The 17,402-nt window shown below is 42.3% G+C and overlaps 1 protein-coding gene across 3 annotated transcripts in view; it reads right to left on the bottom strand.

Moving 5' to 3' along the window:
• LRBA (LPS responsive beige-like anchor protein) overlaps positions 1-15,781 on the bottom strand; it is a 358,816-nt gene extending 343,035 nt beyond the window's left edge. For 2 of the 3 annotated variants that reach the window (XM_072121481.1, XM_072121491.1), the window contains exon 1: positions 15,330-15,781. In XM_072121481.1, coding sequence (XP_071977582.1) covers positions 15,330-15,527 — 198 coding nt within the window. In that variant the 5' untranslated portion in view covers positions 15,528-15,781. The remainder of the gene's footprint in view (positions 1-15,329) is intronic. The other variant, XM_072121508.1, reaches the window with a different exon arrangement.
• Between the last annotated feature and the right edge of the window lie 1,621 nt (positions 15,782-17,402).

Genomic DNA, 17,402 nt, shown 5'->3' with positions numbered 1-17,402 from the left:
ACAAAACAAAATACAGTGTATATGGATGGAATAAGCCACATCAAATACACCAACATTGTATAACATTTCAGGGTCTCCTGACTTTAGGGGTTGGATGTTCATTACTGCATTGTCACTATGACAATACAAGGATGACACAGTAGGAGAGAAAGGAGGGGTTATGTAGTGGTGTGTTGTTAGTGTTCTCCATGTTTCTATGTATTTTACATCATACATTACTCCTTTATCGGTCCATGTTATGGTGGGATGCCTACTCATGGCCATCCATAGCCTCTTTTTGTTGTTTTATTTCTCATTACGCAGCGATTTTACATCGCAGACAAAATTCTGAACCACAGAAAATTTCACTTTATCGAAAACTGAAAGTGTATATGTGTACATGGGTAAATCCCACTGCTGTGTGAGCACCCTGTACTGTACGATGGATTAGTAGAGCAGGTCAGTGTTGAAGACCCTCCCTGTGCTTCTATTTATTCTATGTCCAGTTGTCCACTCTGAGAAGCCCCCACCACATTGACCACCTTGCAGTCTAGGAGCTCCCCACTTCACCAATGCTTAGTATATAGACTCATGGTTATATCACAACTTTAGCCTCGGCTGTCCAGCATGAAGCGCTGATTTCAACATCTGTGCCGCCTAGGATGGTGGGTAGGGTTCCACAAAAATGGTACTCAACTCACGATTACCGTAGATAGGTATCAAAAAAGGTTTCTTTTCATTATTCCTAATACATTAATACATTTGTATTGCACACAATTCCCATTTGCCTACACATATGTTCCAGTAGTTTGCCGACGGGTTTGTTTTAATAAATACGTATATTCTCCTTTAAATAATTGCTCATAATTCGGTCTTGTTCCTCCTAGATTGTAGAAATAACTCACAATGGACTACGGTTCCCAATGCTAAAAGGGCTGTGTCACTGCAGGAGATGCTACTTAACACTAAATGGGTTATGTCAGACTATTTAGTGACACACCCAAAACGGTTAACACCCTTTTGTCAGTTTACTCACGGCACCTACCTGCAAGAAAAGTTGCTAAAATGTAAAACAATTTAAAATTGTTAAAGGAAAAGCGAGGTAGCAGGTGGAGATAGTATTACAGCCTACACAACAGAAGGGCTCTGGTGATTTCCCCCCCCCCCCCCCCAAGAACCAGTCTGACACATGAGCATATTTTTAAAAAAGTTGATTTACTAATGAAGGAGACCATGGATAACAAATAGATCCAGGCTCAGGGACTGTGGTAATCTTATACTATGAGACATTCAAATGACTGGTGCGATGACATTGATCCGGTCTATATAGGTTCCCCATAAAAGACTATGGCGACCCGGCCTTGTGGCACTGTACCGTACCATACACAGGGAAGCCATAAAGCATGCTCTGTCTTTCCCCGTGTTTGCAGCCATACGGCGTGTTTTCCTATGTAGAGGAGAGAGGTGAGCAGTGCTCATCCCTCCTCCTCTCCGACGTGTGCTCGGGTGAGCATGCGTTCATGTTAATGTACCTCAAGTGTCCCTGGTTTATCATGCTTGATTTTGATGGTAGATTTCCTATAATTATAGGACCCGTCTCATACCTTGCATATCTCTTTATCATTGTATTCTGTCTCCTTCCATTATTTGTAGCACTTTATCGGAGTAGTAGACAGGTCAGTTGGTTATTTGGTTCTATCATTTAGCCTTAAACTTTTATACTTCTTTAGCTTTGTTCCATTGAAAAGAGAAATAATGTAGACAGTCAATGAATACATCATCTTCTCTGACCCAATTTCCTTCAACTCTTGTCTGTTATCTCATAATGATCCTGCGAGTCTGCTGTTCTTGACATGGAGTGGTCTAGCACCATCTGTAATGCCATATGCAAAGCAAAGGAAACAAAAGGAAATTGCTAAAGGCATCATGTGCAACTGGGAGGTAAGATTTTCTCCTGAAATGACTCAAATACCTTTTGTTTACCGTAACTGAATTTTGGTAAAATTCTTCATGAAAATAAACTGAAGTGTTAGATAACACAGATGAGCTCATTTCCGAAAGGCCATGTAGTTCTTCTGTGTTCTAGTCCATAGTTCTAGTGTAGCTGGTATATTTAAGGTGTACCAGACTACCTCTACGTCAAGAATGGATGTGATTTACAGTGGGATAGATTAATAGACAGATTAAACTTCCGTGTCTTTGTGCTTCTGCCATCTGTTGATTCACAGACAACTTCTTTACAATGAGATCGCACACATGGCTGTGGTTTCCATGGCCCCATGTAAGCCGACTGCCCAAGCCGCGAGGCTCTGAGCAGGTCCCATTCTGTCCAGGCCGTCTTTACTGCTGTCAATGGCGTGTGTGAAGACCTAATGCAGAGGCCACAGACCTGTTTACCTTCCTACACATGAACATGTCCTTTAAGGACGCAAAGAGTAAATGCATATGGTCCATATGATGTGCATTTTTACGTAGTTGAAGGGTATTGCTAAACATTTAGGGAGCATTCACACGCAGTGATTGGTAATGCATTGTAAAAGCAATGCTAATGTATTTATACTAACTTAACATTACATTTTACATTAAATATATGCAATGTAAACTCAAGGTTAACCCCTTACCCCTAAAGCCACTTTTCACCTTACTGACACAGCCCATTTTTTCAAATCTGCCCTGTGGTTATAACTTTGGAACGCTTAAACATATCCAAGTGATTTTGAAATTGTTTTGAGACACTTTGTACATCAGGTTAGTTGAAAAATTTTGGTGGTATGTTTTGCATTTATTTCTGGAAAAAAAACTGATATTTGGTGAAAATTTCCAAAAATTCTTAATTTTTCAGAACACCAAAAAACTTAATAACTAACATTCACTAAATGTCTACTTTATGTGGACATGGTATTTTATGCATCCTCAAATTTTGTCCGATGTTATGGGGCTTTGAACTTTCACATTTTCATAAAAAAAACTTAGAATCCTGCTATTGAGGGACCTGCTCAGATTTCAAGTCATTTTGAGAGACATAAGGAATATTAAAACCTTATAAATTACCACATTATAGAAACTATATCCTTAAAACTTGTAAAACAATATTTATAAAGTTTGTTAACCCTTTCATTGTTTTACAGGGGTTAACAAAATGAGATGCAACTTTTAAATTTAATTTTTTTTATCTAAATGAAGGAATTTATTTTTTTTTTAATTACTTAGTGTATAAAATACCAAAACACTACACAAAGTTTGATACCCAACCTCTACTGTGTATAACAATACCCCATATCTGGTGGTAACCTGCTGTATGGGCACACGCCAGGGCACTGAAGGGAAGCTGCGCCATTCAGAGCAGATTATGCATTGCCCCTTTTTAATGGCTATACTATGCAATAAAACCGTGTCCTTAGTGGGTCTGCCCTGTTAAGTGCGGCTCCCACACCAGTTAAAAAACTGTAACTATATCACACATAAACCCAACTGGGTCCTGGTGTTATAGAGCCTGAGAAATGATTTTGATAAAAAATACAATTTTTATTGGTATACATTAAAAACAATTAAAATACAGCAAATCCCCATCAAGCAGATGGGAACGACCAGATGCCTCCAATGTGGGCTAACTGGTATACTCAATCCCCCCTTGAGTCAAAGTGCAGACAGTTTGGATGACCCACAGGTAATATCTAATAAGACATAGGGAAACATTCAATACATGAGTAGTTGAGCCATATAACCATACCTAGTGCGGTCTGTTCGGGGGGAAGAGGCTGGCTGCCCCACGCGTATCGCCACCTCACTGTGGCTTCATCAGGGGGCGAGTTGTGGGAAATATGTACACAACACTTTCTTGAACCTACAAAATTAAAAGTAAATCCTGAAGACTAGAACATTTACTTTACCGACTGTGGGATCTAAAACGAATGACCTTTATTTCCCATCCACCCATCCTGGAAGCCATTATTTTGTGAGTCAGAAATTCAATTTGGACTTTTTAGCTTTTAATTTTGAGGTTTGGGGTGGAAGTATAACAATCCCGCACACACAGAAGCAGGAAGGACAATAAATTATTAACATAAGGTAACTGCACAATGATGAGCAGTGCAACCTTACACCCAGCAGAAAGCCCAGGTCTAGTATTTAGATCAGAAGCTGTAATTGATCCTCAGGCTCATGGACACCACTATTTCTGAGGCCTTATCAAGGAAAATGTGGCCAGAGCCAAACTATACAAGACGATACCTTACTTCCACTTCCGAGCGTCTCGTTTCAAACTTGTAAAACAGGTTAGGCGACATAGGAGTAGACCATAATGTGCAAATGAAGGCGCAGTGGTAAAACGGCAGCTGTACCCTCTCACCCCGTCCCTTCATACAAGTAAAATCACCGATGATGAAATGGACTGCCGATGCACAAAAGTGTTCATTAGGGGAATAACTTTCTAAATGTAACACTTTCATTAAAGATGTACATGTATTCCTTCTGCTTAGGCGAGTCACATGACCACTTCCATCACCATATCCCCTCAGATGTGATAATAATATATGGGCACAAAAACACTGAAGCTCCAAGCTTCATAAAACAAGTACTAGCGCCTAGCCATCAGCAATTCAGCTGCACCTAACCCACAGCATATTCACTTCTGTCCCAAGCCTAAAGGAGTGAACAATTGATTGATTCAGTAAGCAGAGATCTCGGAACACATGAGAAAAATTTAATAAAATGTATTTGCCAAAATCAAAAATACTTAAAAAGTCTGTTGGACCACTATTGAAAGACCCCAATGTATGTGAACTAGAAGCCCTAAAGAATGTAGTCATCTGAATATCCAGTCAGGAAAAAGAAGAGGATGGTGGATATACAGTCACATGAAAAAGTCTGGGCACCCCTATTAATCTTAATCATTTTTAGTTATAAAAATTTGGGTTTTTGCAACAGCTATTTCAGTTTGATATACAGGCAGTCCCCGGGTTACATACAAGATAGGGTCCGGAGGTTTGTTCTTAAGTTGAATTTGTATGTAAGTCGAAACTGTATATTTTATAATTGTAGATCCAGACCCATAAAATTTTGGCCCCAGTGAAAATTGCAGTTTAAACATTTTTTGCTGTAATGGGACCAAGGATTGTCAATAAAGCTTCATTACAGACACCTTACAGCTGATTATTGCAATCTGGGACTATAGTAAAGCATTCAGAGACTTCACCAGAGGTCATAGGGGTCTGTCTGTAACTATGAGTTGTCTGTAAGTCGGGTGTCTTTAAGTAGGGGACCGTCTGTATCTAATAACTGATGGACACAGGAATATTTCAGGATTAGAATTACAAGGTTTATTGTAACAGAAAATGTGCGATATGCATTAAAACAAAATTTGACAGGTACAATTTGACAGGCACCTCAACAGAAAAGTGATATTAACCCCTTAACGCTCTGCGCCGTAGCTCTACGGCGCAGAGGTATAAGGGATGTATGAAGAGGGCTCACGGGCATTTTGCACAAAACCCCCACCGCTAATAACCGCGGTCGGTGCCTGCACCGATCGCGGCTATTAACCCCCTAAACGCCGCCGGCAAAGTCGCCGGCGGCGTTTAAAAGACGGCGGCGCGCGGGCGCCGCCATCTTTTTTTCGATCGCCACGCCCCCGAACGTCATCGGGGGGCGGCGATCGGTTGCCATGGTAGCCTCGTGTCTTCTTTTGACACGAGGCTATCTGGCAGCTGCATATTCGTTACAATGAGCCAGTGGCTCATTGTAATGAATGTGCTGCAAAAACGCCATATATTGCAATACTGTAGTATTGCAGTATATGGTAGCAGCGATCTGACCATCTAGGGTTAATGTACCCTAGATGGTCTAAAAGATAGTGAAAAAAAAAAGAAAAAAAAAAGTTTAAAAAATAAAAAAAATCAATAAAATATTAAAAGTTCAAATCCCCCCCCTTTCCCTAGAACGGATATAAAACATAACAAACAGTAAAAATCACAAACATATTAGGTATCGCCGCGTCCCAAAATGCCCGATCTATCAAAATATAAAAACGGTTACGGCCGGCGGTGACCTCCGAGGCGGGAAATGGCGCCCAAATGTCCGAAATGCGACTTTTACACCTTTTTACATAACATAAAAAATGAAATTAAAAATGATCAAAATGTCGCACAGACCTCAAAATGGTAGCAATGAAAACGTCGCCTCATTTCGCAAAAAATGACCCCTCACACATCTCCGTGCGCCAAAGTATGAAAAAGTTATTAGCGTCAGAAGATGGCAAAAAAAAATTTTTCTTTTTTGTACACATTCGTTTAATTTTTGAAAATGTATTAAAACACAATAAAACCTGTATAAATTTGGTATCACCGCGATCGCACCGAACCAAAGAATAAAGTAGGCATGTTATTTGGAGCGAAGAGTGAAAGTCGTAAAAACTGAGCCCACAAGAACGTGACGCACGTGCGGTTTTTTTTCAATTTTTCCACATTTGGAATTTTTTTTCAGCTTCGCAGTACACGGCATGTTAAAATAAATAACATTGCGGGAAAGTAAAATTCGTTACGCACAAAATAAGCCCTCACACAGGTCTGTACACGGAAAAATGAAAAAGTTAGGGATTTTTGAAGTTGGAGAGCGAGAAATGAGGCGAAAAACCCTCCGTCCTTAAGGGGTTAATATTTAGTAAATCCTCCTTTTACAAAAATAACAGCCTCTAGTCACTTCCTGTAGATTTTAATAAGTTCCTGGATACTGGATGAAGGTATTTTTGACGATTCCTCTTTACAAAACAATTCCAGTTCCGTTAAGTTTGATGGTCGCTGAGCATGGACAGCCCACGTCATCCCACAGATGTTCAATGATATTCAGCTCTGGGGACTGGGATGGCCATTCCAGAACATTGTAATTGTTCCTCTGCATGAACACCTGGGTAGATTTGGAGCTGTGTTTTGGATCATTGTCTTGCTGAAATATCCATCCCCAGCGTAACTTCAACTTCGTCACTGATTCTTGCACATAATTCTCAAGAATCTGCTGATACTGAGAGGAATCCATGAGATCCTCAACAAGATTCCCGATGCCGGCAATGGCCACACAGCCCCAAATCATGATGGGACCTCCACCAAATTATACAGTGGGTAGCAAGTGTTTGCTGAGTTTTCTGTCCGCCATGCAGAACTCCTTTTTGTATGACCAAACAACTCAATCTTTGTTTCTCCTTGTGCAAAGTGCGCTGTACTGTTGACCGATGCACAGTGACACCATCTGCAGCAAGATGATGCTGCAGGTCTTTGGAGGTGGCCTGTAGATTGTCCTGGACTATTCTCACCATTCTTCATCTCTGCCTTTCTGATATTTTTCTTGGCCTGCCACTCCTGGGCTTAACAAGAACTGTCCCTGTGGTCTTCCATTTCCTTACCATGTTCCTCACAGTGGAAACTGACAGGTTAAGTCTCTTTTGTATCCTTCCCCTGAATAACTATGTTGAACAATCTTTGTTTTCAGATCATCTGAGAGTTGTTTTGAGGAGCCCATGAGGAGCCGCCACTCAGAGGAGATTCAAAGAGGAGAACAACTTACAAGTGGCCACCTTAAATACCTTTTCTCATAATTGGATACACCTGGCTATGAAGTTCAAAGCTCAATGAGGTTTTAGTGCTTCAGTTAGGCCGACGGCACATTTTTGGGCCGTTTTTAAGAAGTCTGTTAAAAAATCCATGCGTTTTTGACCGGTTTTTCCAATTATCTTGATTAAAACGGGTCAAAAACGGATGAGTTTTCAAAAAAAGCATGCTTTTTAAAGGACGGCTCAAAAACGGCCCAAAAACGGGTTCAAAACGCCATGTGTGCCGCTGGCCTAAGTCAGTAAAAAGCAGTTAGGAATATTCAAATTAAGCAAATGATAAGGGTGCCCATACTTTTGCAGCTGTCAAATTTTGTTTTAACGCATATTACACATTTTCTGTAAGTACAATAAACCTAGTCCGCTAGTGTTGCATTCACAAAGGCCTCGAACCATCACATGTGTTTACAGGTAAACACATTCTATCCATTATTTCAATGCAAGGTTATTGATCGCATTTAGGCATTCTATTATTCTATTATGAAATGCACTGCGATTGGTCACTTTGGGACACCCAAATTCCTTCCTAAAACAACTAAACAATTTATTTATTCACACTCACTATTGCTTTTCTGCCAAGTAAGAGGTATAAAGTCCAAAGCCTGGAGAACCGATGGGCAGAATTTTGACATCAGAAATAATAATTAAAGAGGAAAAAAAAAAATAAACTGCATGAAATGTGCTTAAAAACTCAGCTTATACTCAAGTCTATATAAAAAATAAAAAGTGTACTCGCCTTCCGACACCCCCAGCATGCCCTCTTCTTTCCATCCATGTTCCAGGCACTATATACTGTGGCAAAGGGCTGTTTATACTGGGAGGGGGGGTGAGGGGGAAGAGGGGCTGTATACTGGGGGCATGAGCTGGCTGTCTATATACTAGGGACAAGGGGCTTTTGGTTATATATTGGGGGGGAATGTGCTGGCTGATTATATACTGGGGGCATAGGCGGGCTCGCTACCTATATTCTGGGTGAAGGCTGGGACCAATGCATTTCCCACCCTCGGCTAAAATTAGGTACCTCGGATTATACTCGGGTCTGCTTATGCTCAAGTATATACGGTAACTGATCCCCCAACAACAAGCAAGAATTATGGCGTTAAGTCTGACGTTTGAAACACAAAGAACAAACCCTAAAGAAGCTCCCCCTACTGTTCACTCATTATCTGCTTTAATTGCACTTTGAACTTGTTTCTTGTATAAAAGACACCTGTTCACACTCCAACCTCCCCCCCATGAGCAAAACCTATCTGAGGACACCAGGGACAATATTGTAGACATACACACGGCTTGGATGAGTTACAGGACAATAGGCAGCATCTTGATGAGAAGAAAACTGTTGGCACAATTATTATGGCCTAGAACAGTGATGGCAAACCTTTTAGAGACTAGGTGCCCAAACTACAACCAAAACCCACTTATTTTCCATCAAGTGCCAACATGACAATTTAAACAGTAACATATTGCTCCCTGTTCTTCCACAACATTCAATCGAATTGGCCCTCTGAGGACACCAATACAGTTGAAAGCAGGAGGGCAAAGGGACCTCCAAAGATAATCCAGCCCTGTTCACACCTTCTCATTCTTCCTGCAGTTCTAATCTGTCAAAGATGTGTCATCTTAAAAGAGCGTTGAGAGCAGCATCTCAAGTTGTCTGGGACTGCAGAAAGGTTTGAGTCCTATCTGGTGAACTCTTTTCTGGGGAGACAGCTTGGGTGCCCACAGAAAGGGCTCAGAGTGCCACCTCTGGCACCCGTGCCATAGGTTCGCCATCACTGGCCTAGATGACCATCAATCTTCCTCACAGGTCAATGGCCTGAAGCCATTTGGGAACAGTCTAAAACATTACTGTTAGTAACACACCGCACTGTCAGGCATTAAAATCATGCAGTTCTTGCAATGTCGCCCTGCTCATACCCGCACATACCCAGGCCCGTTTGAAGTTTCCCACTGACCATATGAATGATCCAGAGGAGGTAGGGGAGAAGCACATGTGGTCAGAGGAGATCAAAATAGAACTTATTATTATGAATTCTACTTGTTGGGTTTGGAGAGAGAAGAAGGTAGAGTTCAACCCTAAAAACACTGTCCCAAAAGTGAGGCATAGGGATGGAAACATATCTAGACGGACATTGGTGTGCAACCGTGCGTGCGCCTGAAAAAGAAGTGCTGGAGAGCCGGTGACGTCAAGTGCGCACGTTCGCGCATGGTGCGCCGAGCACGTACCACCGTGCACCTAAGCTGCTTCCAATATAAAGATTACTAAAGTGTTTAAAAGCATTACAACGGTTTATGAACATAACAAAGATATGCTCCGGCACCAGCTCATGCTCACCCTGAGCTGGTGCTCGGTATTTGCTGCTTAGAAGTACTATTGGAAAGTGGTTGGTTTCCTTTAAGCCTTTTCACACTTCTATTTATTTTTCAGTGGTCAATTTTGAACCTGTTCTTTTTGCATTCACTGACAACATTGGATCAGTGGAATAAAAACTGATAGGAGAAAAAAACAATTGAAAAAAATGGTTCAGTAAAGCATCATTGAAAAATCGCTGAAGCCAGGAAGAGAAAATCAATCTGTATGTGTCCATAAGCCAAAACGGGTTTATCTCATGTGAAAAAAAAACGCCAATGTGAAACCCCCTCATCTGCATAATTTTTAAAGCCTTTTTTGGTAAAAACAAGGGCATAAAAAGCTAAAAGAAGATCCTGTCAGAGTGGACAAATACCTGCATTTAAAATGTGCTTGGTTTACAATCCCCAATCCTGGTGGTAGGTTACTTTTAATAGCTCATGATAACTTTCTTTAAAAGGGATTATCCACTAAGAAGGTCTCATGGGCCTAACACGTACAATATCCTAATGGGCTTCAGCCTCTTGTGAAAAGCAAAACCAGCGGGCTCTGATAACTACACACTGTGAAGTCTCACCAATTGTGATTTGTAGGCAATGCGGGTTGTGGAAAACACTGTATGTGAACTTGGCCTAAAGCTCCATGAAATACGTGCAAGGATATTATGGTTGTGGCAGTAGTGAACGTTCTTTTAACTACAGCACAGACCAAAAATACTTCCCTGTATAGATTTCAGATATTCTCTTTATTTTTACCGACTCCCAGACGTACCTTTACAGGGTTTTCTGGGATTAACGGATACTCTCATCGCTTAGAGCTTCTGTTCACATTCAGAGGCCAGCAGCAATATCACGTCAACAGCCAAACGTCTGCTACAGCCTGAAACTCCTGCTGTAGCTGCGGTCACCACCATTACTGCTCGCCTCTGGATACCCAAGCTCTGGTTTTCTTACCCCCTGGAGCCATATCTTAAAAAAAAAAAACCTTTAATGCTAACGGCACACTTTGCGGATTGTCGTGCTAAAAAAATCCATGTAAATAATCACAAAATATGTGCATTTTTTATGCAGGTTTGCATGTGGATTTTCTGCATGTGGTTTATTCAAACTCTATGCACACCTGCAATCTTAATACGCTACATGCAGTTAGTAGTGGATTACAATATAGACGATTTGTGGACCCATGGCCACCCAAACCACCCACCAAATCCAAAAAGGATTTTTACCCATAAAATCCACTTACATCTGTTCCTACTCTCAATACAAATGTACACAAGAACCTTTTCAGGACCTCTGAAGGTCTTTCAAAGGTCTTGAAACCACGTATTGAAAATCAGGCAGAAGGGACGCATCCTCTATTCTCCAAGAAGCTTGATGCTAGTACCATATGTAGGAAGTGACTTCCTGACTTGTAGCGGCTATAACATTCATACAGCCCAGGGCCCATGGCAGCCTTAATCCACCCCTGGCCGTACTACTTTCTAGCAATTTTGTTTTTGATGAAAATGCCTGAGGATGCTCCCCATTTCTACACTGTCACATGACATAAGCATAGACATCTCCCAAACATAGAAGAGGAAGAATGCATTATGTTTTGTATTGGAACAGAAGCATTGAGGTAATGGTAACTGGTATTCAACAGAAGATTTTCTATTTAGCATCTGTATTTACTTCATTTTTTAGATCCTTGAAGGAAATCTACATCAAAATCCAGCATGATAAACCAGGGACACTTACTCGTAATTCCAGGCACTGTGACTGTGGTAATCTTCTCATATATTTATTATCCATGGCCTCCTTTCTAAACTATATTCTAAATTATGCTAATGAGTCAGAAGGGCTATACTAGCCCCTCTGTGATTTGGCTTTATAGCTCTCATCCTCTTTGCTTCCTCTACAATTGTGCATTGAGGACTACCAGCTGCAATCTCTGTGCTGAGGGAGCAGGGGGATTGTGAGACAGTGTAACAGCCTGTAAAGCCAGATCACAGAGGGGCTAGGATAGCCGTTCTGACTAATTTTAAAAGTTGATTTTAGAAGAAAGGAGGCCACGGATAACAGATAAGAAGATTACCACAGTCACAGTGCCTGGATCTATGACTAAGTGGCCCTGGTTTATCATGATGAATTTTGATAGTAGTTTCCTTAAATTGAAGAGATCCACAGAAATCTTTTGTGGCAATGTAAACTTGGTGCACACTCATCATGAACACAATTTTCCTTTGGGATGGATTCACACTATTTAATTTCACTTCACTACTTTTACCACATTTTAATAGAAAAATACTTCTGCTACTGAGTACTACACTGACCAAAATAGAAACAAAAATAAAATAACCAAAAAGAACTGAGGAAATGGAATACATGATCAGGATTTTCCCTACGCCACAAACAAGCGCTAGCAAATATGACCTTCATATACATGAGGGTTCACAGAGAAAATGTAAAGCATAATCTATACACATAGAAAGCACTTACTTTCCGGGACAAAATGATACTACTATAGGCCTACTCATAATAGAAGCCACTGACTAGAGTAAGGAGCAGAGACTTCCTATGATGCTTACAAGACGACTGCCTGTTCTAGATGAACGTCACTTACTATCTGCTGCAATGTGTGAACGTCTGTCTGCTACACGTGCACCTGCTGATCTAGCACTAGGAGCCCTCAGGCAACGTTCATTGCAAAACTAGGAAAACAGCGCTCCACCTGATGCCTCGGCCTCCCCAGTGCATCCAGTGCCGCTCTGTAATTGCCAATATTCGTTTCCATGTGTAAGAAGGCATGCTACCCCCCCCTGTCCCACAGATGCAAGAAGGTGTGCTACCCCCCCCTGTCCCACAGATGCAAGAAGGTGTGCTACCCCCCCCTGTCCCACAGATGCAAGAAGGTGTGCTACCCCCCCCTGTCCCACAGATGCAAGAAGGTGTGCTACCCCCCCCCCCTGTCCCACAGATGCAAGAAGGTGTGCTACCCCCCCCCCTGTCCCACAGATGCAAGAAAGTGTGCTACCCCCCCTTGTCCCACAGATGCAAGAAAGTGTGCTACCCCCCCTTGTCCCACAGATGCAAGAAGGCGTGCTACCCCCCCTTGTCCCACAGATGCAAGAAGGCGTGCTACCCCCCCCTTGCCCCACAGTTGCAAGAAGGCGTGCTACCCCCCCCCTTGCCCCACAGCTGCAAGAAGGCATGCTACCCCCCCCCCCTTGCCCCACAGATGCAAGAACATGTGCTACTCCCTTGCCTCATAGATATAAGATGTTACTACTCCCTTGCTACATTGATTTAGACTATGCGGAGGTCACAGCTTTTCATCCAGTATAATAGGCCATAATATGAGTGATAATATAAGGGATAGTCATGGAAATCTTGTTGATATGGGTTTGAGCTCTGGACACCACCACCAAGCAGAAAAGTGGATAAAAATACATTGTCATGCCGAATTCCAAGTACTAAGCCAAGTTGGAAGCAACAAGGAAGCATTTTTCATCAAGTACCGGTAATAGAACAAGCCTCAACAATGTGATGGGCACCGGCAGCATCGCCCCCACTGCTATAAGAGGTAAAAGGGAACAGCATGTGGAAGAGGTGTGGGACAGAACCAGCAAATCCAATCTTATGCTTAAGTCTCATTTATACCATAATCTTTAAGCCCAAACCCGAGACTCAAACTTGAACCTAAGGCCCAGTTCACAGCCTGTTCAAACCTCTCATAATCAGTTACCAAAACAATAACAGGAGTCTAAAGGATCCGTTGGACCATTTTTGTTAGGCATCCATTACTCGAGACAGAAAAAAATAGTTCTTCTGCTTCTGTCCTATTCTCTTCTCAAATAACGGAAGTGGCGCAAACAGACAATAATGGAAGCCATTAAAGATCCACTGAAATCTACAGGTATATTAACAGATCTATTAGACATCCAATATTTTTGATTTAGTAATGGAAATGAATAAAGGTCTGAGTGCAGCTGTGAATTGGGCCTAATAGTCACATCAGTTGGAGGACTGGCTCATAGTATAGTCATGTCAGCCCGAGACTCCTATAGATGACTATGATGCTTCTAGTCTGGGTCTCTCTGCTCAGTGCTTGGCCAAGGAAATACAACAGTCATACTTACATAATATGGAACCATTCGGTAGTTTAACTTTTAATCTGCTGGAGTGGAGTTTGATGGCTCCAGGAACATGCACATTAGCCGGCTATGGCAGAGGAGGGTAAACTCCACATTAAAGCATGCACAATAAAGTCATGTGTAAACCTCAGTCAAGCTGTCAAACTACAAGTGAGTGATGGATGGAACCAATATTTACAAAGCTATAGGCCCTAGACTGCAGAGGTCAAAGGACCCGCTTCACATTCAGTGGTCCTATATGGATTATGTACTTGTGAGTTCATGCATATGTTAGATCAGTCGTATCAGACAGATATGACACAGGAGGCCTATAGTGGTTTCATCAGTTCTGAAGACAGCGTTGCGTACAAAGCTATTATTACAGTCAGACTCTGATGACCTCTGATATCAGTATGAACAGGACCTTAGACTAGAAATTGACCATTGCCATAAAAATCATCTACAACATTCTGCACAGATCCAGGGCAGGAATTCAGTAGATAACATGTTTCCATCTATTGACATCACAGACAGATCTTGGAAATGATATGAAATTGGAAACAAAGTATCTCAGGAGGTGCTGAAGTTCCCAGCATGCAATGATCACTGCATATCCTCTATGCGCAGGATACAGCCCTCAGGGATTATGAGGACAAAGGGCCGGATCACCTTAATGAATGAAGTAAAGGCATCACACGCTCTGCTGTTCATTCATACTCCATGGACGGACACAGATCTAAGTGTTTTACCTGGAGAATAAATAGAGCGGCAGCGGGCACGTGTGATCATACAATCTAAGGGGGGCATACGTTGTTATCATCTATGCCATGGCTAAGTGATAAACTGCATGAGACCCCTTACTTACAGGGGACTGGAGAACTCCATGGAAACCACCTGTGCCCCCCAGCACCCACAACTATCAGGATCACACTTTCATAGGCAGTAAAACCACAACACGTTGTTCTCTCTATTCCGTTAGTTCTGTATATCACTTCCTGGAAAAGCTGGGTGACAATATGGCTCCCACACATCAGGTCTGAGCTATATCATAACTATGCAGTCACACCTTCCCCTTACACCAGGGAGAGGCCACCTGTCAGATCTGCCATTCTGCAGCCCAGGAAAGTTAGGTGACAGAATCAGGCTGACTGCCCACCCAGCTTTCCCAGGTATAAGAGGACACATGAAGGACTTGTGATCCAGGTGGCCTCCTGTGAGGGGCAGTGCACAGCAGTGTTAGGATGTGCAGCCTGGCCGGTGTCATGAGGAGCAGCACCTGACAAACTACTCACCAGGTTAAAGACCGTCTCCACCAGGTCTCTAGTGGTCACCTCCCCGACCTCCACCAATCCGCTCAGCACCGCGAACTTCATGCGGATGCCCCGTATAGGCAGCGCCGGGCCTAGCGCCTTGGCCCCTCCAGGATCCGGGCCCTCTGCTGCGGATCTCTCTTCACCTGTTGTGTGCACCTGTCTCTCCTGGCCGGCCATGTCTGAGTGCGGATCACACAGGGCCCGCCGTGCGCCGGGGGAGATAGATGTGCTGAGAGCAGCAGTCCTGTGCGGGCAGCCGGGGCTCAGCTCCTGACCGGCACCGGGACTACAACACCGGGAACTCCGCCTCCTTCTCCTGCTGCTGCTGTCAGGTGCGCCGGCCGGGATCACCCCCTCCTCCTCTCTCACTCACTCACTGCAGCGTCCTAGGAAGTGGCCGCTCGTCCCCGCCTGCTCCGCCATGCTATTGGTGTCTGTCACCACTGTCCGTCTTCCTATTGGCTGCCAGTCGTAGGGTTCTGTCAGGGACGTGTCCTCATTGGTTCGCTATCTATTTTCTGTTCTGTTATTGGCCGGTGATGCAGCCTGCTCGCCCCCCCTGCCCGCAGGTAAGAGGCATCGCGCTATGGCATCACAAGGGCAGGGCGAGCCGGTGAGCTGCACCTACCACGTGGTGTGCCTGTCCCTTGTCCCTGGGCGGAGCCACCCTTCCGGTGACATGTCCCTGTATGATAGGTACTGCCCTCCATGCTATATAGTAATACAGCTACACGGTAGCAGCAGTATCACTGTGCAGCGAGGATAACATGCAGCAGCACCATTATGCTTCTTGCATCTGGTGACATTAATTGACTAAGAAAGGAAAAAGTTTACTTGTAATTTTATCAACCAGAGCTTGAAATTGTTCAATTAAAGGAATGATCAACTATTGATTTTTGTCTAAGCAACAAATTACATAATTTTTCTTATGTTACTCTCTTAAGACAAACCTTGTAGAATAAATTATTTGTTAATAATATTTTTCCCGTCACCACTCACACACTTATTACTTATTGTATAAGTTGTCCCTGTTTCTGATGTTTCGCTTTCGGTTCTGTGACACACATAAGATCTTCAGCGCTCACATCCCATTTATAAGAAGAATATTTGTGCTTGTGGTTTCCTGTGGGCAATATAACTACACAGTCTATTATGTCGACTTTTACATCAATAAGTGTAATATTGTGTCACTTTCGGTTACACTTCCCCAGTATATTACAACGCCGCACAGTCCACAATAAAGTGACATTTTATTTACATAAGAAAAAAATGTAGATTGTTTTAGACTGAAGTCTTCAGCATTTGTAGTTTACATACACAACCCCTTTTTCCGTTATTCGTCTCCGTTAAGATCCAAAAGATCCCATTGACTATAATGGTGTACATTGGGTTTCCATTGGGATGTCTGTTGCTCTGCAAGATGAAAAAATTATTAATGCTAAACTTTTTTTATATATATATAACTTTTTATTAACCTTTTTCTTCATTTTTACAAAAAAAAAGTAAAATGAAATAATAGTAGTCAGAAAATAACAGATTATCAAGGTTTTGTAAAATGTACCTTCAGAAAAATGAGGATACAATAGATTATGTCTAGTATTACGTGTGGTGAGGTCAGTGAAGTCTAGGAAAGGCTTAAAATATTCAATATAATAGTAGATCAAGTAGGGTAAGTAGGGAAGACCTCAAGCCATTTTGACCAGATTTTCTGGAAACTTAGGGAGCAAATTATTTTTGGAGGAAATGTATTTTTTTCAGTAATTTTTCCAATGTTTTGAAATCATATACCTGCTATCCATAAGAAGTTAACTCTATTAAACTCTCACCAAATATGAAAATAGAAACCTGTTTCTCCACATCCTCTCCAGCACATGAAGGAATGATTTTTGACAGCAGAACAGGAGAGAAGTACCATCAGAGAGGTATTGTATACGCCGTCTACCAGTGAGCAGCCCCATTTGAGATCCTTTTAGTCCAATGTAGAACCTTTTAATCCAAAGTTTATGCCCGAATCTATGTCATATTCTTCTCCATAAGCTACTTGTATTATTC

The sequence above is a fragment of the Engystomops pustulosus genome, chromosome 1 (genome assembly GCF_040894005.1).
Source record: "Engystomops pustulosus chromosome 1, aEngPut4.maternal, whole genome shotgun sequence".
NCBI classification, from domain to species: domain Eukaryota; kingdom Metazoa; phylum Chordata; class Amphibia; order Anura; family Leptodactylidae; genus Engystomops; species Engystomops pustulosus.
This window is presented reverse-complemented; position numbering and strand designations above follow the sequence as displayed.